Below are 23,297 nucleotides of genomic sequence, written 5' to 3'. Positions count from 1 at the left end.
ATGGCTGCAACAAAGCATCTCCTCGCCGAGAGCGAGGAAAACGGCGTCGACCGCCCCTCCAAGAAGACCAAGATCGCCGACGCCGACGAGAAGGCCCGCTTGAAGAAGGAGAAGAAGGAGCGCAAGGAGAAGAAGAGGGAGAAGAAGCGCAAGGCCGAGGAGGCCGCCGAGGCTAGCGCTGAGAAGGCTGACGACTCTGAGGCTGAGCGCGCTGCTGAGAAGGAGCGCAAGAAGGCCAAGAAGGAGAAGAAGAAGGAGAAGAAGCTCAAGGCCGCTGAGGCTGAGGCTGAGGAGCCTGCTGAGCAGAATGGCGATGTCTCTGAGGAGGCGCCCAAGGAGAAGAAGTCTAAGAAGGACAAGAAGACGTCCAAGTCTTCTTCTGTGTCGAATGGCGACGCCCCCGTCAAGGGCGCCTACTCCCAGACCATCAGCCTCTCCAGCGTTCCTCAAGCCGACATTGACAACTTCCTCTCCACCAACCAGATCGTCATCACCGACCCCAAGTCCGAAACCGTTTCCCTCCGACCTGTTTTGGAGTTCCACCACCTCCCCGCTACGAACCTCCTCGAGAAGAAGCCTTCACCTTTCGCCAACTACAAGGCCCCCACCCCCATCCAGGCCGCCTCATGGCCCTTCACTCTGTCTGCCCGTGACGTGATAGGAGTTGCCGAGACGGGTTCCGGCAAGACGATGGCCTTTGCGCTGCCCTGTGTTGAGGCTGTTTCGGCGATTAGCGGAAAGGGCACCAAGGCTGTTGTTGTCTCGCCCACGCGAGAGCTTGCCATGCAGACCCATACCCAGATGGCTCAGGTCGCTGCTCTGAACGGTCTCAAGTGCGTGTGTCTCTTTGGAGGCGCTTCCAAGGATGACCAGCGTGCGCAGCTCCGCCGCGGCGCCGACATCATTGTCGCTACTCCCGGACGTCTCAAGGACTTTATGTCTGATGACACCGTGGATCTTAGCCAAGCCGCCTTTGTCGTCCTCGATGAGGCTGACCGTATGCTTGACAAGGGTTTCGAGGAGGACATTAAGCAGATTCTGGGCAGCTGCCCTCCTCGTGAGCAGCGCCAGACACTCATGTTCACTGCGACATGGCCCCAGTCAGTGCAGTCTCTTGCTTCATCCTTCATGGTCAGCCCCGTCAAGATCACCATTGGATCCAGCGGCAAGGAGACTGCGGGTGGCGCTGTCGAGCTGCAAGCCAACTCACGAATCTCACAAACCGTCGAGGTTCTTGAGCCCAGGGAGAAGGAGTTCCGACTGCTGCAGCTCCTCAAGGAGCACCAGCAGGGCAAGCAGAAGAACGACCGTATCCTGGTGTTCTGTCTGTACAAGAAGGAGGCCACCCGTGTGGAGAACTTCCTGAGCCGCAAGGGAGTCCGCGTTTGTGGCATTCACGGCGATCTGCGACAGGAGCAGCGGACAAAGAGTCTCGAGGCGTTCAAGACTGGCGTGACTCCTGTTCTTGTTGCTACTGATGTTGCGGCCCGAGGTCTGGATATCCCCGAGGTCAAGCTGGTTATCAATGTCACAGTATGTTTTCTTTTTACACGTCTGCCAGCGGTTCTAACAGTTCTAGTTTCCCTTGACCATCGAGGATTACGTTCACCGTATTGGACGAACTGGCCGAGCTGGCAAGACTGGTCAGGCCATCACCTTCTTCACAGTGGAGGACAAGTCGCACTCTGGCTCGTAAGTACATGTGCTCTCCTAAGAACCGACCAGTGACTTACACTCTACAGCCTTGTCAACATTCTCCGAGGTGCCAACCAGCCCGTGCCTGAGGACCTGCTCAAGTTCGGAACCACCGTCAAGAAGAAGGCTCACGACATGTACGGCGCCTTCTTCAAGGACGTCGATATGAACCAGAAGGCCACCAAGATCACGTTTGATTAAGTTTATTTACGGAGCAACTATTGTTTGGCGGCTTTGCGACCACGGATAGAGTGCAGACACTCGAGGATAAAACGGCGCTCAAAGAACAAACTGCGATGATTAGATGTGTCCAAAAGTGTTTTTTTGTATGAGTTGTAGACGTACATGAGGAGCAATAATGGGACGGCCGAGGCGGCGACCTTGATGAGAGATTTGATGGGTCGGTCCTCTGCGCTGTCGAGGACCTTGAGTTGCTTGAGAAGTATAGCTGTGGCAAGGGAGAAGGTCACTGAACCCTCCGGGAGCAATGTCTTGATTTCGAAATCGGTCCCGTGTTTCTTGAAGTATCGCTTGATGAATGCGCCGCTCCAGACGATGCGGCATGCCATGTTGATGATGTTGGCTAGCACGAGACCGATGGCACCCAGAGGGAATACCCACATGAAGAGGAATGCTGAGGCAGCAAAGGCGACGGAGAAAGCGCCCATCCAACCAGATTGCTGGTGGACCTCTGCTTCTGTGGCGACGGATGCCACGAATGACTCTGTGAGGCCGTTGAGGGCGAGGAAGGGGATGTAGAAGCAGTATGCTGCGAGTACGTCGCCAGCCCCTGAGCCGATCCATCGCTTGCCGGCCACGATGGCAAGAAGAGGAGGAGCGGCGAAGGGTCCGATGTTGATGATTATAGATGAGAGAAGGATGTAGAGTCGGAGGAGAGTCCGTAGGTTTTGCTTTGCTTCATTCACAGCTGGTGAGGGCTTTGCAGATTGCTTTTCACCATCTCCACCGGAAGGGCTTGCTGCAGGAGACGACAAGAGGCGAGAAAAGTAACTGCGGCTGCTCTCCTCGACCGGCTGAAAGAGTAGACGCGCCAAAAGACCGCCATAGTTGTTGGCGAGAGCATATGCGCCTTGAACCTCGGCAGTGGCGAGCAGAGAAACGAGGAACGTGTCGCCTTGTGTTAGGAGATGCTTCACCACGCTCTGAGCCATCATGCTCCCAGCAAGACTCATAGTTTGCCGGTCAAAGTAGGATCCCCAGAAGCGACCATCCTTGGTTGAAACAGCTTTGGGAAGAATAGAGAAGCCGATCGTAGACGCGAGCTGATATCCAGAGATGAGATAGACAAGGAGTAGGGATGCGCCATAAGTCATCTGGCCAAGGGCGAAAGGGAGAACACCGATATCTTTCTGCTGCTTCGATGCCCAGACTGCAGAGCTAAAAACAACAATGCATCGTAGAAATGTGGCGATGGACTCTGCGGCTGCTCGCGTGCCAAACTGGAGACGCATCTGCATGAGGACAAAGCAAGGCTCAGAGAGCAGCTCAACCATTGCTGCTAGGCCGTAGAGATACAACGACTCGACGAGATACGGCGTTGAGACAGCCGCACCGCTCGGAAACGCGAGATACATCCATCCTAGGACGAGACTGACGACGCTTCCCAGGCCAATGGCGAGATATCCGAGGTTCACGACAGCCTGGCTCTCAACCCTCGCTGTGTCACTGCTTTTCGTGGTGTTTCCCACTGTGCCTTGCCGTTGAATAGCCACGCGGAGACTCTCATGGGCGAAAAAGAGAACAGAGAGGTAGTAGACCTCCAGCTGCGTGGATAGACCTAGGAGTGGCGCGGTGAGGTAGCGCAGGAGGAGCTGGTTGGCGACAAAGGTGATGAGGCGCGATGCGAGCTGGAGGATGATGAGGAGGGAAGCGCCCTTGAGCATGGAGGCGCTCTGAGGGGGTGAGTCCGCGCCTTGGGGTTTTGAAGATGGTGACATTTTGGGCCTGGGGTGGGAGGTGGCCGGGATGATGAGTTGAGGTTCGATGGATGTCTTGAACACGTGGAGGTGTGATGGTTGTGGCGATGGATCCATGGTGTTTTGGGGCTTCAGTGGGTGACCGCTAATTTACAGTGCTTCTCCTTCTAACTTTTAGTGGGCTGCCAATGGATGGATCCATATCCGGCCGGCTCGTCCATGTTTAACCTCAACCATGATGGAAATAATCTAAATACATTCTCTCATTCGCCTCTAGTTTGATTGACATGGGACGGTTCTGTCATGTGTGGTTCAAAGATGATTAAAGCATCCTCATAAGCCAAAATTCAAGTAACATGCGTCTGCCTTAACAACCCGGGCGGGTTAAACGAACTGTTGGGTTACACGATGCCTTTGTGCTTCAGCTGGTCACCCAAGGAAGCCATCGCCCGTACAATGGATTGATATTTACGGTCTTGTGCCTATGGGACTTTTGTCGCTCGAGTTCGAATAATGTTGCAATCACCGCTAGGCAGAGAGGCTCATAGGCTCCAACGGTCTATCGCGTGTGGCTTGCGCCATGCATTGAGGCTCAACATTCACCAGGGATAGAGGGCCCATTTCTTGGCCTCACTCCAGGGATTGGCTTGACTTCAAGTATAACTTTCAGTCGCATCTTTCTCTCACAAAATATCTGACTGACAACGAGGCATACAGGTCAGGACTCACCTGACAAGACTGCTCAGATTACCAATGCTCAAAGAACAGCATAGTCAAAGCCTCCCTCGCTTCTGGTTAAGCGTGTTTGCTGTTGGGAGATGTCAGACTCTGAAGGATCGGCGGTCTAAGCCATGATTTCCGTTCTTGGGGGCGGAAACTCCATAAATAGCACTCAACAACGCCACAGCAGCTATTGAATCGTCTAATGAATGGAGGGATTTGGGACTTTTATCATGTCTCGTGACGTATTGGTCTAGATTATCTAAACGCGTTGATGATTATGAAACAAAAAAGGACCCTCAAGTTGTGGGCAAACACCAAAGCTGACGAGGTGGGATGACCATGGATCGTCGGTGCGTGTCAGCGGCGATCCACCTTCTCGGGAACGATAGGCATCTTTGTACAAATGGAAATGGTCAGCGAGGATGAAGTAGATAGTCTCTTATTGTTTTGAATACCCCGGGTAAGGTTTGTGTGGTGTAACATAGGCTGAAACTCATCGTCATGAACCCATGATTGAGATCGGCATATTATCGACTTGACCTTAAGAACTTCTTCTTTCTGTGATGCTGTGCCTGTCTATTGGAATGAATTCGATCCTATACTAAAGGCAAACAGGCAAACAAATTATCTATTTTTATATATCCTTCCATTCGCCTCTCGTCACGCACCTCAGCCTCTTTCTTTGTCAATCATCAAACCCACACACGGAAACTCAGCCTTACATGTCCCCCATGGTCTCAAACCCCTGTCCAAGTTCCCTGTCATTTCCATTCCTAGACCTCTTTACTCAGCAAATCCTTCCTCCGCCCCAGGACTTGATTCGTTGAATGTGTACGACGAAAGCGGGCTTGTCAGAGTTCCCTTGCAGTAAAGACCAAGAGCTTGGGGCAAGACATTGTGTTTCTGTTTTCCTCATCCGTCGTCTTTTCCTTTCCCACTCCCTTCTTGTTCCCATTCCTTTGAGTTGCGCGGTCACCCCCTGCTTGCGCCACACTTCTAACAAGCTGAATTGAGCGAACCATCGAATCCCTGCGATTCCCACACCCATCGCAAGAAAGGTCTGACATGGGGTCAACGCCTCAGCTTCGACTCAACTCATCTGGCGAAACTTGATGTGTGTTTGTAACAAAAAGAGGGCCTACTCTCTCTCACAATGGCCGATCCCTCGAGGCCTCTCACCTCTCCCGACGACACCGTCTCCCCATCACTGTCGTCAGCTTCGAGGAGGGTGGCGTCCCCGAGACAGGCGGCTCTGAATCTGTTTCGCGGAAACAGTGGATATCAGCGCATGCCCTCCGGCGGTGACCACGAGATGGTCGATCTCGACGATTCCGGCCCCTCTTCATACGCATCCGGACTCGGCATCTCAATGAGACCGGGCCCGCCTCCGGCTTCAAGATCAAGTCCACCAGAGACACCTCGTTCGCACCACGGTCTTCTTGGTTCAACTTCCTCAGCAGTCGCTTCACCGAATTATCCTCCAGAACCATATCTAAGTCCCAAAATGGCGAGGACCAGCAATCAGCAAAGCGCGGCGGAGCCATTTTCTGAGATTTGGACTCCGGCTGTGCCTCACCCTGCTTCATCACTCAGTGGAAATCCGACAGAGGAATCACATAATCTCAAGGATTCACCTAATACACAGGCCCGTGGTTTCAACTCACCGTCTTCAAACTTGGATGGGCAAAGCACGCCGACTGTTGTAGGACCGAGGGGAGAGGTGATAGATGACGACTTTGATGACGATACGTTTTATAAGAAATTCGGTAAGAGAGATTCAAGTGTTGCGCTCACACAAAGCTCACCTTAATAGGCGAACCTCCGAGTCACTGCTCCTCTGACCAAGACATTCACCAAAGCAGAACAAGATGGCTCTCCATTACGATCTACGTTCTTTCCTTATACTCAACCGTCATGAGCGGTATCTGGCTCGTCACAGCTATTGTACAGCCTCGATGGGGTCACGGCATCTCGTCAAAACATGGCCTTGTGCCCTCGACAGCGACAACAGTTGCCGCGCTTCTTGCAAAAACGATCGAAATGTCTTTTGTGACAGTTTTTGTCTCCTGCCTGGGTCAAGTTCTCACACGGAGGGCGTTTATCCGCAAGGCTCAAGGAATGACACTCGCAGAAATGACGATGCGAAATTGGGTCATTCAACCAGGCTCTCTCATCACTCACTTTGAAACCCTCCCTTCGTCGTCAATGACCATCCTCGGCATGTTGTCCCTGACGGCCACGTTCGCGGCAGCCTTCTACACCACCGCCTCCGACGCCATGGTCTCCCCCAAGCTCAAGTCCGGAGGTTGGGAAACTAAGGAGCTTTCGGGCTTTGTGCGCGCGTCGTATGCCAACGCACAATACGTCTCTCACGACTGTCCCTACCTCTTTAACATTGACAAAACCGACATCCACGCGGCCGAGTCGTGTATGAATGTGCAGTTTTCGGGCCAGTCGTATCGCAACCTCTTGAATTTTATGGGCACTTGGACAAACATCAACCAGAACAGTACCAGCGTTGGAAATGACCTATCGAAGCGACCGACGGGTACGACGCTTCTCTTTGACAACACTACCATGATGTCGACCTGGATTGAGAAGGAGCACAGCAATGTGACGGCGCAGTACGAAGAGACAGGGCGAATCATTAATAATGTCACACTCGCTCTGCCTCACCCTGGCGTCTACGGCGCTGCGACCCTGCCGAAGAATGGCATCCTTCAGCCAGATGACCTCGCCGGGGTTGGAGAATACGCTGTCCGAGCTGGAGTCGTCTCACCTTCTGTCAACGTTCTGTGTGTCGATGCGGACAAGAAGGACCTTGCCCCGCTCGTCTATACGGAATGGCCCAACGCGCTGGTCAACAGGACGGATGTGGGCGATCAAGTTACGGGGTGGGATGGCTGGGCTGGCGAAGTACCTCAACCTACCAAGAAGGGAGGAAAGCCGGAATATCTCAACCGAACAGTCCTTGATGACATTTTCAAATGGGGGCCAAAGTATGAGCGAAGGCCTCCAGTGTTCCAACTCGTATGTTACTGTTTACCTTTAGATGGTATGGCCTCCACGGCTAACAGCTGCAGTACCCCTATGACTATAACCTTCTCTCCAACGGAACAGTTTTCGAAGCTGACGCCATCTACATGCTGGGCAAGTCGGCTGGAAACAAGAACTACACACTCTGCCAGCTGCGCTCCTGGGTCTCTCCCAACTGTTCGACACAATTCAACATCTCTGGTACAGCTGGAGCTAACATGAAGGCGCACTGCGAGGATAACGAGGACGAAAATGCCTATCGGCGGTCATTCCCGCCTGACCAGGGTTGGTCTCCTCCTTCTCTGGACTGGAAGGTGAGTTTTACTTGGCATGAAACATGCAAGATGTTAACAGAAACAGTGGCTCGCTGATCAATGGCGATTGTCTATGGACCTCAACGGCGGTGCCGTTAACAACAACGCCTCCAATGCCCGGATCCTGACCCAGCTTGCCCTTCACGAACCCAAGCTCCCATCAAACCTACCTTCAATGGCCGAAGCTGTTGCCGTCTACTCAAGCGCCCTCATCATGATCGGCGCCATCGATACTCCCTTCCGACACTACTGGGACTACAAAGCTCCCAACAACTGGGTCGAGAATGGTCCTGGGTTCCTGCAAACATTCAATGCATCGCTCATCACGCAACAGTACACGTCAGGACACACAAACGATTGGCAAAACATTTTTTACGTAGTCCTCGTGCTCGTCTTCGCCATCAACCTCTTTTGTCTGTTCTACTTCATCATGCGGTCAGGCTTGGTGACCGACTTTACCGAGCCGCAAAACATGTTCTCTCTGGCCGTCAACAGCCCGCCGAGTTATGCGCTCAACGGCAGCTGCGGAGGAGGACCCGAGAAGAGGCATCTTGTGGTGCCGTGGAAGGTGGCTTTTGCTCCAAGTGCAAACCACTACTTCTTTCAGGATACGGCAGGTGGTAAGGAGCCATCGCAAGGGTTGAGCACGGCGAGGGAGTATGGTCAACCGAGGGCGAGCAGTTACAAGAGACTGAGTTCAAGCAAGGGATGGCTATAGGAGTTTTTCTAGGAAGCATCGCTGGGCGTTTGGGTGTTTGAACATGGTGTTGATGTGTAAGGATTCAGGGTAGTCACTGTCCGTAGCTCATCTCGCAGAAGGTGCACCGGGATATGAATGGTGGCCGCTTCCTCAAGAGATCAACTCTTGTTGCCCTTTTAGTCCTGAGCTCCCCTCCTCTTCCATCTCTTGAACTTGAATCTTTCATCAACCCAACATTCTTCATCGCTTGAACTTGATTGCTTCATCAACTCAACATCAACCCAACATTTTCTTTCCATCACCAGAATCACAACATCATCATACATCATGTCTGACGTCCAAGGTTTCCCCCCATCCGCGAGTGATTACATCCTGTCCGAGGACATGTTTATCCCCGACGTCGCAAAGGCTACCGACCCCAAAGACCGCGCCAGGCGCCAACGATCGGTGCGAAGAGTTGTCAAGGCTTTTGACAGGGCCAAGCGCAGCATGTCACTCTGGAGCGTTTCGATGCTTTGGAACTACCTCCGGACTACAGACTGGGTCTGCGGCGAGAGGGATGTTTCGAAACACCCCGAAGGAAGGCTCTTGCTTGAGCAGGATGCGTCGTCAAGGTGGCCCATGGACTGGTATGGTCGCCTCTTTGTCGTTCAAGCAACCTGCCACAAGACGGACCAGCTCGAAAGGATTCACAGAGAACATGCCAGTCATTGGGGCTGCGCGTACCACGAGGACCGGCCGTTCTACCCTGACCTCTACCGTGACAACAGCAGAAATAGTCGCCGTCCTGGTTCTTCTGAATATTCTGTCGCCCTGTCTACGTGGACTCAGGACTCTGCCTACTCTACGGAACCCAACCGGGGTAGAAGTCCGCCTCGCCCCAGAGCTCAGTCTCCAACTCTAGCCGACTACGACATCATAGACCCTCTCCATCTTGAAGAGGCCATGCCTCCTTCTGCCGTCAGCCAACCAACACGACCTGATCGGCCCAGCCCTGAGGACTCGCCTGCCCAGGTTGACCTGGTTATGTCTCCTCTCCTCAAGCAACCAACACAACCAGTTCACACGAGCCCCAAGACCTCCCCACGGCCTAGTCACGCTGGCCCAGCCTCGTCTTGTTCTGTCCTCAACCAACTGGCAGATCTTGTTCCCACCCGCGATAGGTCCACAAGTCATGACGGCGTCAACCAGCTTCTCACTAAATCCCCAAGTCCGTATATGCCAGCCTCTTGTGCCGACAAGGAGCCAACCCAACCTGCTAGCACCAACCCTGAGGTCCCACGTCCTGCTCAGCCCGGCCTGATTACGCCTGCAGAACTAGGCGACCGGGTTATAAATCATGATCCCTTCAAACCCTTTCTCAGTACATTCCCGGACCTGTCTATTCCAGCCACTCTCCACACCAACCAGTTAACCCAACCTGCTCGCAACAGCCCTGAGATCTCACGTCCTGTTCAGGCTGATCCGACTATCCCTCCTCCAATGAGCCGAACAGGAGTTCCAGCTCGCACCATCTCCGAGGCCACCTCACGTCCTGGCCACTTCAACCCAGTTTTGCATCCGTACGGTTTTCCCCCCAATGGGGGCATGATAGGTCCCAACGGACACCTTCACACTGCAATCCCAAACATGCCTCCGCCAGCCTCTCACCCTGTCGACCGGCCTGTGCATTTTCGTGGTCCTCCCAGCATGGTTACAAATCCTCACGGCCTACGACCACGTTCTCCTCGCCATGGCGACCTGCCCCTCTTCTGGTCTGGCCGTAATACTGGGCCTGTTGGTTCAGTGCTGGATGTACAATCCTGTATTATCCAGGCCACGCAAGCTGCACAACAGGCAATCGAACTTTCCCAAAGGTCACTGCATCACGTCAGGAGATTGGAAGCCTTTTCAAACACCATGTCGGACTATGTCCAGCAGTCGGCGCTCCATGCCCGCCGGTCAAGAAACTACATGGATGGGTCTGCTGCCGTTTCTAAGAGGATAAAGGAAGAGATCCGCGGATCAATGGCCAACAATGAGGCAGCCGTGAACACAGCGAACCGGGCCTTGGGCCTTGTCGAGAGACTGCGCAATGCCTTTCAACTGAGCCATGAGAATGAGACGATGTGAAGGCGGTCTGGTCATGGAACATCAGCTATGTATAACAGTGTGAAACATTTCGGTGCATCCGAGGCTAAAGTTGCCTGGAGCGGAATCAAGTCTTTGTAAAGCGTATATTGTCATTAGCGATTTGAGTTAGGAGAGTAGCCATAATGTACTGTTAGCCATGGGCTAGCACTCATTCCATCCCGCCTTGTTTGACCTTTGCCCTCCTGGAGCTCTCAGTCGTCAGCCTCCATGGCTTCTTCCCCTTTGAATCGTTGTCGTAGATTCCATGCCATCGACTGCGCATAGTAGCGCTGGCTCATGTTCAACGTGGCTGAAATCTTCGAGGTGCTTTCAAGCAGTTCCCTGCATTGCTTGGCAGGGTTGGGCGTGGGCGTGGGCCTGGTTTGTGTTGACACTGTTGGGTCTGACTGCGTCTTGGACAACACTGGGCGGGTTGGCGGCGTCGACGCGGCTGACCTCTTGTTTGATTTCATCCTCGTTCTGTTGCGGTGGAGCTGGTTTAGCGACTTGGCCAGTTGCCTGAGCGTTCTGGGCTGGCTTTGAAGGTTGTTTGCCAGCGGGAGCACCTGCGCCTCCAGAGGGTTTCAATGGGAGGGGACCTCGATCATGTCGTGGAGCCGAGCCCATGGCATGGGCGTTGCGAGACATGGACGCCTGGCTCCCATCTCCAGACTTGATGGGGGTCTTGCCGAGGAAGAGGAGATACTCCTTGTTGGGGTCGTCAATTTTGGGGTACGTGAGCTTGTCCATGTTGAAGAGAACCCCCCAGTGAGCAGAGAACTCATAGAGAAGTCTGACAACCCAATCTTCAGGTCCCCAGATGGCATGACAGACAAAAAGATGAGGATAATACAATCGTCCGTGTCCGCGGGTAGGTATCAGGCCTTTGAGGCTGCGGAACAAGGCGTAGTTGGACGGGTTGCGGGCGCTTCTGATCCATTCGCCGCGGCGGATGTAGGTGTAGAGTTCCTGTCGGGTTGAGGGAGACATGGAGGATTTGATGTTTTTGTAGGCTTTGAGGACTTTTTTGACGCATTCACGGCGCCAGTTCTGGGCGCCGGGTCGGGGAGCCATCATGCCGATCTGGGGTTCGAAGTGCTTCATCGTGAGGGATTCCTCGACGGCGGACGAGGTGTTGGCCTGCACCATTGTGGGTGATGCGTGGTTGTGTCTTGATGTGTGATGTCGAGAATGGGTTTGGAGAAGATGAGAGGTGGAGGTGGTGAGGTGAATTGGAGGGAGAGAGAGATGGAAAGAGGGCTTTTGAGGCGAGTGTTTAACGCGGTCTCTGAATCACCGCCAGCTCATGCTTCTACCCGTGTAAGCAAGCGGAAGGAGAGTAATTGAGCGAATGTGAGCATCAGAATTGCCCTTGGGCACATAGCATAATGTGAACCGCGAGCGATCCTGAGTGAGCCCCATGTTGTGCGTACCAAGGTAGACCTTGGCGAGCACTTACACCAGAGTGTGCCAAGGACTTGGCAGGGCGATCACCACGCTACAGCCCGGCGAATCAGGTGTAACAAAAACTTGAAGAAACAACGTCCAAGTATGCTCAAATGAGAAACCAAGTTCAAAGTTTGTTTGGTACCTACAAGTTGTACAAGTTCCAACTCAGGCCTGGATCGGATGCTAGCAAGGCACTTCTATGGTACAGCTTAGCGATGAGGTCTGAGCGGGGATAGCTAAGAGGCAGTCCTGCAGCCCAGGAAGATCATGAAATAATCACAGCGTATGAGTATTTAGTTTGAGCTACTCATCAACTCATGTCAAGATACTGTCCCTCAAGTCGGAGCAAGCACTCCAAACTCGGGGCAGCTGAGCAACGTCGAGGACACTGCCAATGCCTCGATTTCCAGGATGACCGCATCTAGGAACGAGGGATGAGCATATTGAAGAAGAAACGACCGGGAGATTCAAGGGAGGGATGGAGGGGTTTTACTCCACCACCAACAAGTCGAGAGTGGCTGATGGCTGCGAATAACCTCGCCACCGCGTTCTGATTCCAAACACAAACAGCTTACCAACTGACTTGGCTCAACACTGCAGGTAAGTGACTGACAACACCAAGGACAGTGTTTAAACTCCTCTCTACTCCATACAGCCATAGCTGAGTAGTTTCTGGTGTCAAGGGAGACTTGCGATACAATTAAGGCAAGTCAGGGGCTAGGTGCGATGCACGGCCGAGCAAAGGTGAGCACAGGGGTCATGATGCTATCGCTCAACAGTGGCTAACTCGGGGCTTTTGGTCAAGGGAGAGGTGTCGTATAGTGCTGGTCCTGTTGGTAGAATCTCATCATCGGGGTGATGAAGCTGCACCGATGGGTTCACGAATGCAATGGGTGAAGCCCCTGTGACAAGAAGAACTTGATGAGCACGCGAGAGTCCCAATTATCCAAGGCCTCGTTATCGTCTGCCTGAACACCACCTCAGCTCCACTCCAGCTTACCAGGAGTGCCGGTTCTGTTAAAGTTTTATCATCGAGGTGATGAAGCTACCCCGATGGTTTCGCGTACACATGGCCGAGCAAAGATGAGCATGGGGTTCACATGAAGCTATCGCTTAGCAGTGGCCAACTCGGTCAAAGAGAGAGCTGTAGAGTGCCGGCCCTGTTAAAATCTCATCATTGGGGTGATGAAGCTACCCTGATGATTTCACGGATGCAGCGGGTGATGAAGTCCATGTGATGAGAAGAACTTGACAAGCACGCCAGACTCCTAATTCTCCAAGGCCTCGTAATTGCCTGCCTGAACACCAGCCCAACTCCACTCCAGCTCTCGGATACCTTGACAGTCCAGACTGCGGAGTGTGGAGGTGTTGGGGATAGCGTCCGAGGCAACACCGAAGCTGTCGTCCCATTCCCATGCGCGGCTCCGCAAGCTGACATGGCCATGATCATGTCAAGCATGACGAGATGTCTTGAAACGTTTTCGAGTATCAGCTCAGTGGTGGTTTGTGGTCAACGGACCGACCTCGAGAAGGAGGGTTGGAGAACTCAACAACAACACCACAAACTCCCATCATGCAAAACTTCTCCAACAGACAAGATCTAGTCTTACGGTAGGTTGCCCTCCTCAGTTTCGAGTGCCGGTCTAGACGGGCCTGACCCCACAATGCCGCCGAGCCTCAAGGACAAGGAGGTCCTTGATCGGATGGTTTGTCGAGATGTTGGCCTGCTCTTTGGAGTCTCGGAGAACGGGGACCGATGAGAAAGAGACTGTCATAGGCTACAAGACCCTTGCGCCCGTCGAAACGGTGCGTTCTCGGAGCCTCCGTCCACACTCGAGAGGAACAGGAAAGCCGTCATTGGTGTTTGACGAGATGTCGGCCCGACAGGTGATTGGAAGGGGGCGATTTTGAGTTTCGCGATCGCCAAGTTTTCGATCCATCGTCAGAATTTTGGAGAGAATGCAACCCAACCTACAGGACTTGGAGATCCTCTTTGCTTCCCCTCTTCCTCATCTCCAGGATAATACAGGTTGCGGGGGATAAGACAGCCCATGGGGAATCAAGGTCTGGGGATGCAAAGTGTCAAAGGGTGTTAGTCGAGGTTAGGATGCGATGCTCCCATGATCGGGGTGGCCTCGATACCATCTCGCCACTTACGCCAACACTTTTTGACACTCTTACTCTCAACGGTCATGACGAAAAGGTTGCTTCACTGGTGCTTGAAGCATCAATGTTGAGATTGGCTTCTAGAGTTCTTCGAATGTCTTGCATGCCCTGCAGATCAAACGTCTACCGTTGATCTCTGTCTCAACAATGTCATTGTCTTTCTCAAAAGTAACACAGAAGTGTCTCTGCACTGGGAAGAGTCGATCCAAAGTTAAAATTGGCGTCATGGATAAGGGTTTCTCTCGAGTACTCCAAATCAACTTCCGCCTCCAAGCTATCTCCCTCCCACCACGAGAAAAACAAGAATCTCACACCTGATGGGTGTAGACAAACTCCAGCTGACTGGGCAGCAAAGCGCTCAACAGGGCCTGCCACACAAAAAGCTAAATGAAAAGACCTAGTGGACGTGCCGTAAAAGGGCCGAAACGGTCGTTGGTCCTCGCGCGCGCTATGTACGAGGACCGGAGGGTTTTGGCCTGAGCGGTTAGACTGACATGCACACTCCAAGAAATCACGACTTGTCCTTCACTTGTTCAAGAGCATCAAACTGCTCATGAGCGTGGCAAATCGAGTAGCTCGTAGTTCAACGCCAAGGACAAGAACTTCCCACACTTGACGATACTACAACTTGGCGTTTGCCCAGCCGGCCTGGCCCGGGGGAGGTGGGATCTCGGGAGACCCGCATTTTGCCCCGGCATCTCTACTACTGTGGGGATCTTCATTACATGGTCATGGGTTATCATGATGGAGATCCTGACTTGGCCTCGTGGTTAGAAGCATTCTGTTTCATCTGCCGAGACTTTTCTTGATCCGAGTTATCCGTCCAAGGTCATGCATGGGAGCTGAGACCAAGGATCAAGCAATTCTCCTCATACATGCAAACAACACCAAGTATCGTTGAGCGTGTATTCCATTGTTTATCTCCCATATACCAAGTGTAGTATGGCACAACACCCTCTTTCTCCAAAGCAGCGAGACAATTCAACACTCAAGACCATCAACAGCCCATTCAAAACATCAGATCAATCCGCATAGTTCACCACCGCTAGGCAATATCACGGCGAGGCGTCAAAGGAAACGCCCATGTGGAGCACTCCAAGTTGACAAAGTGACACTCTCCTCACCCTTCATCCCCCACAAAACGCCTTCCCCGTAACCCATCCTCTGTCAGGCCATCTCCAGAAAAAAAAAAGCCAATGTCATCGGTGGCGATCCCCCAGTCCAGGTGGTGGTGCGGCTGCTCCGCATCTCCAAAATCCCATTTCCCCCTAGTCGCGGTCAGCCCGGGGTCGAGTCTGGAGCTCCCCGAGCTTTAGCTTCCCCCCTCTTTGTTGTAAGCGATGGGGGAAATTCGTGTAAGAGACGTCATGTTGGAGTGGATTCTTTACTCGCAGACCGTTGGCCATCTCGCAAGCTCAGCTTCGAGCCTTCGAGTTTAAAAGGAAGTGATTCCCTCCTCGATAAACCAGTCTTTTTCATCAGGCTTATACCCAATCACCATTGAGCTCTTTGCTCTTTCTCTACTTTCACAAACTCATTCGCCAAGAGTCGATCTTCATTAAGACTCAGGGGTACATCCCAAATTTCCAGCCCAACCGGCTCCTCAACACAGCTCGTCGTCGTTAGGAACAAGAGTAATCGCCATGAATACTCTTCGAAGAGCATCCCTCACCAAGCCCGAGGAGGAGGGCAAGGCATGGCCTGCCATCGCCATTGGCATGTTTGTTGCCTTTGGTGGTGTCCTCTACGGGTATGTCGATGAAGCAAACTTACACAGCTTCAGTAACTGACAGTGCCTAGCTATGATACTGGTACCATCTCTGGTATCCTTGCCATGCCCTATTGGCAACGCCTCTTCAGCACCGGCTGGCGAGACTCGGACGGCGACCTCAACATCACCACATCCCAAGAGTCTGGCATCGTCTCCATTCTGTCTGCTGGCACCTTCTTCGGCGCCCTCTCTTCTCCCTTTATGACTGATTACATCGGTCGTCGCCCCGGTTTGATGATTGCCACCTGGGTCTTCAACCTAGGTGTGGCACTTCAGACTGCTGCTACTGCTATCCCCATGTTCCTTGCTGGACGATTCTTTGCCGGCTTTGGCGTTGGTCAAATCTCAGCCATCAGTATGTCCCCCTCCACTCTCAACTCACAACGTCTCTAACACATCTCAGTCCCCCTCTACCAGTCCGAAACAGCCCCCAAGTGGATTCGCGGCGCCATCGTAGGAGCCTACCAATGGGCCATCACGATCGGTCTCCTCCTCGCCGCCATCGTCAACAACGCCACATCCAAGCGCAACGACACGGGCTCCTACCGCATCCCCATCGCCGTCCAGTTTGCCTACTCCCTCATCCTCTTTGGCGGAATGTGCATCCTCCCCGAGACGCCCCGCTTCCTCATCAAGCAAGACCGACACGACGAGGCCGCCAAGGCCCTGGGCAGAATTCGACGACTGCCCCAGGACCATCCTGCTATTCAGTCCGAGCTCACGGAAGTGAGGGCGAACCACGAGTATGAAAAGTCGCTTGGAAAGGCTTCTTATCTCGACTGCTTCAAGCCTCCTATTCTGAAGCGCCAGTTTACTGGTATGGCTCTGCAGGCTCTTCAGCAACTCACTGGCATCAACTTTATCGTATGTCCTCCAATTCACTTCACCTGTACGTAACTAACAAGAGTCCAGTTCTACTATGGCACCAAGTACTTTGAGAATTCTGGCATCTCCAGCGGCTTCGTCATTTCCATGATCACATCAGCCATCAACGTCGCCTCCACCATCCCCGGCATGTACGCCATCGATAAATGGGGTCGTCGCCCTCTTCTCTTCTGGGGCGCTGTCGGCATGTGTGTCTCCCAGTTCATCGTCGCCATGTCAGGTACATTCTCGACCGGTCAGAACGACAACGGCACAATCTTTGTCAAGAACCTCGCTGGACAAAAGGCAGCCGTGTCTTTCGTGTGCATCTACATCTTCTTCTTCGCCTCCACATGGGGTCCCCTTGCTTGGGTCGTCACCGGCGAGATCTTCCCCCTCAAGACCCGTGCCAAGTCTCTCAGTATGACCACTGCGACCAACTGGCTCCTCAACTGGGCAATTGCCTACTCAACCCCCTACCTCGTCGACTTTGGTCCCGGCAAGGCCAACCTCCAGAGCAAGATCTTCTTCATCTGGTTCGGCTGCTGCTTCATCTGCATCGCCTTTGTCTACTTCTTCATCTACGAGACCAAGGGTCTCTCCCTCGAAGAGGTCGACCAGCTCTACGACGAGGTCAGCGTGGCTCGCAAGTCCACGAAGTGGAAGCCCACAGAGTCCTGGGAGCACCGCCAGAGTGTGTCTGGGCGCGGTGGAAAGATGTTTGGAAATGAGCACGGCGAAGTCACACACGATGAGAAGAACGAGACTGTTTAAGAGCAATAAGCAAGAGCATACAAGTCATGTATTCATAAGTTTACCGATATCCGGTTGGGGATCGGCGAAAGCGGCCGAGATCCCCACAATACCCGGCCCCACACGGCCCGGGACCCTGTACATATCCATATCCATAGGCATCCAAACTTGATTTACAGCGTAAAAGTCCTACGTCCCTCTCCCTTGATGAACCTGATCTTCTCCTTCTTGTCCCCAATGAGCGTAGCATCCTTGGCGCTGTCGTCCACGTCCAGGACCTTTGTGTTGCACTTGGTCGACTTGCCCTTGTTCTCCACGTCGACCTTGTCGTTGTCTTTGCCGTAGGGGATGGGTCGGATCACCTTGAGGTTGAGGGAGCTGCCGTCCTCATCGTCGTCGCCGAGGCTCTTGTGGAAGATGCGGATACCGGCGACCACGACGGCGTTCCAGGGGTCTTTCTCGGCGTCGTCGCCCTCGTTTGTGTCAGAGTCGGAGGAGGAGGAGTCGCTGGACTCTGAGTCGGAGGGAATGTCTCCGGTGTACGTGTCGACGGCGATCTGGATTTCGCGTTCGGAAAGGTCACGGAGGGAACCGACGCTAGAGGCGGCACCGTCATCGGTGTCGCTCTCCTCTTCCGACTCGGACTCGGACTCCTCGGCCTTCTCCTTCTCGTCATCTCCCTCCTCCGCCTTTTCCTCGTTTTCTTCCTTCTCCTCTTCCTTGGCCTCCTCCTCGTTGTCACCCTTCTCCTCGTCCTTCTCTTCGACATCATCATCGGCAGTAGATTCGGGAGTAAGAGGCTCCTGTGGCTTCGACTCCTCTTCCTTAGACTCAACCTTCTTCTCCTCAGAGCTGGGGGTGGTCTCTACCTTCTCGGTCTTGTCGGTGGACTCGGCTTCCTTCTCTTCTTTCTCCTTCTTCTCTGCAACCTCCTTCTCTGCGGCCTCAGCAGCAGCCTGAGCCTCCAGGGCAGCCTTCTCAGCTCGAGCAGCGGCCTTCTCAGCCTTTCGGGCCTCCTTCTTAAGCTTCTTCTCAGCCTTCTTAAGCTTAGCCTTCTCCCTCTTCTTCAGCCGTCTGTGCTCTGCCCACGCCCACTCCTTGGTGGCCAAGTAGTGGGCCGCCTCTCGGTCCTTGAGGAGCTTCTTCCTGATTCTGTCCTTCTTCTTCTTCTTGAGCTCCGCCTCGTGCGCCTTGCGAGCCGCCTTCTCCTCGAGGGTTTCGACGAATCTGCCCTTGCAGTGGCCGAGGTCATAGGTGAGACCAATGCGGAGGAGCTTCTCACGGCGGGACTTGGCGTTTTGCTTGATGACCTTCTCAATGGGGAAGACTGACTCGTTGCGAGTGGCGTTGATCTTGACGCGGACTTCGTAGTCGCCAGCCTCAAGTTCAAGCTCGACGTTGGTGGATCGTGTCATCCGGTAGGGCGTCTGGCTGCGGACAACATAGTCCGACTTGCCAGCCTTGTGAACACGGAATGTCAGCTCAAAGCGGTACTGGCCCTCGAGACCTCGGAAGTATCGGTCGTCAAGCTGAGCCAGAACAATGACAACGGGACCGGGCTTGGTGATGGTGAAGGAGAAGTGGGTGTCGTGGTAATCGAGCGCCCAAGGGACGGAGAGAGTAGTCCAGACCTGAGTGACGCGCCACTCAGGGGTGAACAGACGGGTTCGATCGAAGGACTGGTACTTTCTAAGTAGGTCCTCGTACGAAATCCAAAAGTCTCCGTCGTCGCCGAAGCGGTGGTCGAGCTTGGTAAGCCACTCGGGGGTCCATTCCTTGGATCCATCACCTGGGTATTGTTAGTATCCTGTCTGATGCAGACTTGACGAGGTTACGTACTCCACGGGCCGTTCCATTCTCCCTTGCCCCAGGGGTTCTTGAGCTTGAGCAGACGCTTTCCGTCAATCTCAACAGCCTTCTGGATTGAGTAGGCGTGAAGCTCGATGATGCCCTTTCGGTCACCCCAGCCAGTGCCCCAGACGCCAGTCCAGCAGCTGAAGAGGAACTCTTTGTTAACCTTGAGGAGCTCCTCATTCCAGAAGTAATCCTGTCAAATCCATTAGCTGATGTTGTTCAGATGCGTGTGCGCTGATCCTACCTTGTCCAGGATATCGTTGGCAAAGAGCTCGCTGCTGACACCGCCAGTAAGATCTTCAATACCCTCGCCACCATAGCCACCTTCGATGGCGGCATAGTCTCCGTGGGCCTTGGCATAGCACTTCTCAAGAAGGGGCAGCCAGGTCTCCTGGGGATGCTGGCACTGTGCAAAGTAGAGAGAGCCGCTGTTAGACTGATAGATCCGGCGGTATGCCTCCTCTGGATCGAGGCGCTCAACATTATCAAACAAGACTCGATCCAGATAGCTCTCGTCATAGTCGGGCTTGGTCAGATAGAGCTGGAAATGTTTGTCAGTTTCTGTATCAAGCAAAAGGTTGCGGCACGTACATAGTCGTCGACAATCTCCGAGATCCACTCGCCGTCACGGTAAAAGACGAAACCATAGACACCGACAGCTTGGTCATGAGCAACGCAAAGCCTCTCAATGAGACCAGGCTTGTTGCTCAGAGTGCAAAGAGCAGCCATAAGCCAGCAGTCACCATTACGGCCCTGTCTAATGTCACTCGTAGTAGGTCCGTCAATGTAGAAGCAGGGCTTGTCAAAGATGTCACCGACACGCTTGACGCTCTGAGGCTGCATGTCAAGACCGGGCGTGGAGTCCTCGACGTTTGAGAGCGATTGAAGACAGTCATTTTGACCAAACTTGAGATCGGCCTCAATGTCAAAGTGGGGATCGCGATACTTCTTGTTGATGCGACGGCACTCCTTGACAATCTTCTCGACCTTGGCTCGGCACGTGGCCGCAGCCTCTTCGTAAGAAGCATCTGTGGTGCTGGCGGTCACTCTGTTGCCTCTCTTGGCAGCAGCCTGGATGTAGGTGTTGGATGGGATGACGGTTGTAGCTACAAAGCATTAGTTTGCTGCTTCTCCAAAGACACAAAGATACATACCCTTGCCCGGGTTCTTGGTGGTGAATTTGCCCCAGAACTTGTCAATCACATGCTGCGGCGTAACCTTTGAGCGGTCGCCCAAGTCAGCACCAGCAGCGATCTCTGCAAAAGATCTGTTGGGCGACGATGACCTCGAAGAGGAAGAGGAGGAGGAAGACATCTTGTCCAATGTGGAGTCGACTTCCTGTTGTGTAAAGCACCAGACAAGACCTGGCGTACTAAGAGAATTAACAACACCACACAACCCTCACTTTAAAGATGAGAGTTCAATAGTGAGCTCTCAAGAGTCTGAAAAACACAAGAAACGATCAAATGCAAAAGGAAGACGCCCGCCTTTTATCCCTCTCGTGTCCCCTCTCCCCCTCTATCACATCCCCCGAAATGCACGCCGAGCAAGCTTGCGTTTAAGCGCCGCTTCAGCTCGTCAGCCCGTCAGCAATTCCATCAGCCGCCAACTCATCATCCCCCGGTCTCCATTTTGATACATTGCCTCCTCCCTCACAAAAGTGCAAGGACCCCATGCGCGTCTCGGGTCTATGGTTTGTGGTTGTCCCCTACATCTGGGACTCACAAGGTCGTACAGCCACACCGGTTCCCCATCCTCAAGATGCATCTCGTAACCAGAATAGGCCGTCTCCTCCGGTGCTGCAACTGCAATGCACGAGACCTGAAGCAAGAGTCCTTCCCTCTTCCCAACCTCTTCACATCAGCCAGCGGCAGCGCCCGGCCCCCAACTTCTTGACGTTTGGTCCAGATCCCCCCCTGCCACCCGTCAGCCCACCCCGGGTTAGTTTGCAGCTCTGACCCCCTCCTCCTCCCGAAACCTCGTAGGGCTGGAGTTGGAGGGGGGAACTTTGGTGGAGATGAAGTGGTTGGTGATCATGTTTGAGCCCGTTGCGGCTGACGACTTTTGTGACATGGCACCATGCAAGGTCGGCCATGGCGACTATTCACGGCAGTCTTTTGTCTTGGCCCCAAGGATGCAAACATTTACTGTGGGGTTGATGTTCGTCCTGTTTGAGCTCCATTTCGCGCTCATGCTGACGGGTAGCATTCTATCTGCATATTGAGAGCCACGCCGTATTCTGACTGGGGCGAGCAGATGCCGTCTCTCGTCGTATTTTCAAACATGACTGCATTCATAATGTGTAACACGGCTGCACATAGTCACCTCTGCCCTTCAGACGCTTGATAGGCTGCAGTCATCCATACAACTACTTCAGCCACATGCTCTGTCCGCCTTTCTGAGGCTAGAGTACAATCTATCCCTTTTCAACTATCCATGGCCGTCTCCGGATTCAACTCCGAAGCCGGTTACACAACCCGGATAGTCATGGTTCATGCGGCCCGGGCCGCCATCACCCTTGCGACACAGTGGAAGTGTTTCAACAGCCGACTGCTCTGAGCAAATGGAGCTGTTTGATGAGCCTTGGGGTCCATCGTGCCGTCCGCTGCAAAGTTATTGCCAAGACGTTCAGCTCATGCAGGAGGCAGCACCCAACAGACACCTGTTTGTTCACTGTGATACCTCATCACATGGCACCCCTTAGATATTCTCCAGGGACAGTCCTCTTGATTACCGGCAACACACATTTAACACCAACACACAATCTGTACTAACCTCATAACCCCGCCGATCGCAGCCCTTTTGAGAAAACCTGACCTGAGCCCGAGCTCGTTTCCATTCATGCATTAGCATACAGTACTGTTAGCCTGTCCTGTCCAGTCCTTACTCCAGAAAGAAACAAAAACAGTTTGCCATCCCAACGCCGTTCCGTTGTACAATACCAACATCGTAACACCTCATCTCATCTCATCTCACCTCATGTCTTCTTTGCTTGCTGATGCCACTTCGCTTCATTTTGGGTAATGCTTGTGTATCAAATCGTTCGTTTACAACTTTGCCGCAACCACAACTTCACCCCCAACCATCAGACCCACGCTCAACCTCAACCGCAACCACAGCCACAACCACCACATCTAGACAGTCGTTCAAAGACGAGGGGTCTGGGGACACCTTCACGCTCCCAAGGCTCCCCACCATGACTTCTTCTCTCCCACTCATAAAACTCTCTGTTGTCTGTCTGTCTGTCTGCTGCTCTGTGGGACGTTTTCTTCCGCATCGAACAGGGTCTTGGGCAAGACACCTGTCGTCCACAACACAAACAACATCCTATCCCCTAATTGTCGTCGATCAATCTGGCCTTCAGCCCACCACTCCACTTCTCACGCACGCGTCCACTGATCTTTTTGCCGCCAGGCGGCAACACAAGCTCTCCCGAGGCTTGACCTACCCGCTCTGGGGGCTACTTTCTCTCGTCAAGCCTGAGTCTCTGCGCTTTTTCTTTTCCAAGCTCAACAACCAACACATCGCCTCGCGGGGTATATCCTTCGCAGGGTGCCGTAGAATTTTTGAAAGTCGTTAAGAGCCACGTGACAGCGTCTGTCGTTCAAATCGTAGTAGTAGTCCTTGGGTGAATGATCCAAAGTTCCGTCCGAGGAAAGGTGCCAGATACGGAGAACCGCCCAGAGACCCCCTAGTAACCAAGGATCCATGCAAACAAGTCTAGGTGAAAGATGGAAAAAGGAAATATCGTTGGTAGATGTCTTTTCCTGTCACCCAAGGCCTTTCCTCGTTCTGGACTATACGGGGTAGCAGCCACGTAGATGCCGCCCAGATAGCTTGGACGAGGAATCCGTGAGATATCCAGGTCAAACAAAGAACGAGGTTCAAAGATGAATTTAGACGGATCGAAGATGCCGAAAACC

General features: G+C 53.3%; 6 protein-coding genes across 6 annotated transcripts; 3 read left to right on the top strand and 3 right to left on the bottom strand.

Moving 5' to 3' along the window:
- Window positions 1–1,896, top strand: NCS54_00854100 (ATP-dependent RNA helicase DBP3; the record flags this gene model as incomplete). Its single annotated transcript, XM_053153925.1, has 3 exons — window positions 1–1,533; window positions 1,580–1,692; window positions 1,743–1,896. 3 exons carry the CDS (start codon window positions 1–3, stop codon window positions 1,894–1,896), a joined length of 1,800 nt encoding a protein of 599 aa, XP_053009900.1.
- A 17-nt stretch (window positions 1,897–1,913) lies between these two features.
- On the bottom strand, window positions 1,914–3,653 carry NCS54_00854000 (Oligosaccharide translocation protein RFT1; the record flags this gene model as incomplete). Its single annotated transcript, XM_053153924.1, has 2 exons — window positions 1,914–1,986; window positions 2,037–3,653. The coding sequence occupies 2 exons, from the start codon at window positions 3,651–3,653 to the stop codon at window positions 1,975–1,977; spliced, it is 1,629 nt and encodes a 542-aa protein (XP_053009899.1). The 3' UTR covers window positions 1,914–1,974.
- Window positions 3,654–5,508: 1,855 nt separating this feature from the next.
- Window positions 5,509–8,423, top strand: NCS54_00853900 (Hypothetical protein; the record flags this gene model as incomplete). The annotated part of the gene is made up of 4 exons (XM_053153923.1): window positions 5,509–6,121; window positions 6,169–7,385; window positions 7,439–7,705; window positions 7,752–8,423. 4 exons carry the CDS (start codon window positions 5,509–5,511, stop codon window positions 8,421–8,423), a joined length of 2,769 nt encoding a protein of 922 aa, XP_053009898.1.
- A 2,424-nt stretch (window positions 8,424–10,847) lies between these two features.
- NCS54_00853800 (Hypothetical protein) lies at window positions 10,848–11,666 on the bottom strand (the record flags this gene model as incomplete). The annotated part of the gene is made up of 1 exon (XM_053153922.1): window positions 10,848–11,666. The coding sequence occupies one exon, from the start codon at window positions 11,664–11,666 to the stop codon at window positions 10,848–10,850; it is 819 nt and encodes a 272-aa protein (XP_053009897.1).
- Window positions 11,667–15,775: 4,109 nt separating this feature from the next.
- On the top strand, window positions 15,776–17,541 carry NCS54_00853700 (MFS domain-containing protein; the record flags this gene model as incomplete). The annotated part of the gene is made up of 4 exons (XM_053153921.1): window positions 15,776–15,882; window positions 15,933–16,258; window positions 16,307–16,767; window positions 16,816–17,541. The coding sequence occupies 4 exons, from the start codon at window positions 15,776–15,778 to the stop codon at window positions 17,539–17,541; spliced, it is 1,620 nt and encodes a 539-aa protein (XP_053009896.1).
- A 152-nt stretch (window positions 17,542–17,693) lies between these two features.
- NCS54_00853600 (Calpain catalytic domain-containing protein) lies at window positions 17,694–20,688 on the bottom strand (the record flags this gene model as incomplete). Its single annotated transcript, XM_053153920.1, has 5 exons — window positions 17,694–19,309; window positions 19,360–19,567; window positions 19,619–19,915; window positions 19,966–20,480; window positions 20,529–20,688. 5 exons carry the CDS (start codon window positions 20,686–20,688, stop codon window positions 17,694–17,696), a joined length of 2,796 nt encoding a protein of 931 aa, XP_053009895.1.
- Between the last annotated feature and the right edge of the window lie 2,609 nt (window positions 20,689–23,297).

The sequence above is a fragment of the Fusarium falciforme genome, chromosome 6 (genome assembly GCF_026873545.1).
Source record: "Fusarium falciforme chromosome 6, complete sequence".
Taxonomy (NCBI): Eukaryota; Fungi; Ascomycota; class Sordariomycetes; order Hypocreales; family Nectriaceae; genus Fusarium; species Fusarium falciforme.
The sequence above is the reverse complement of the archived record's forward strand: the minus strand, read 5'-3'. Positions and strand labels throughout refer to the sequence as shown.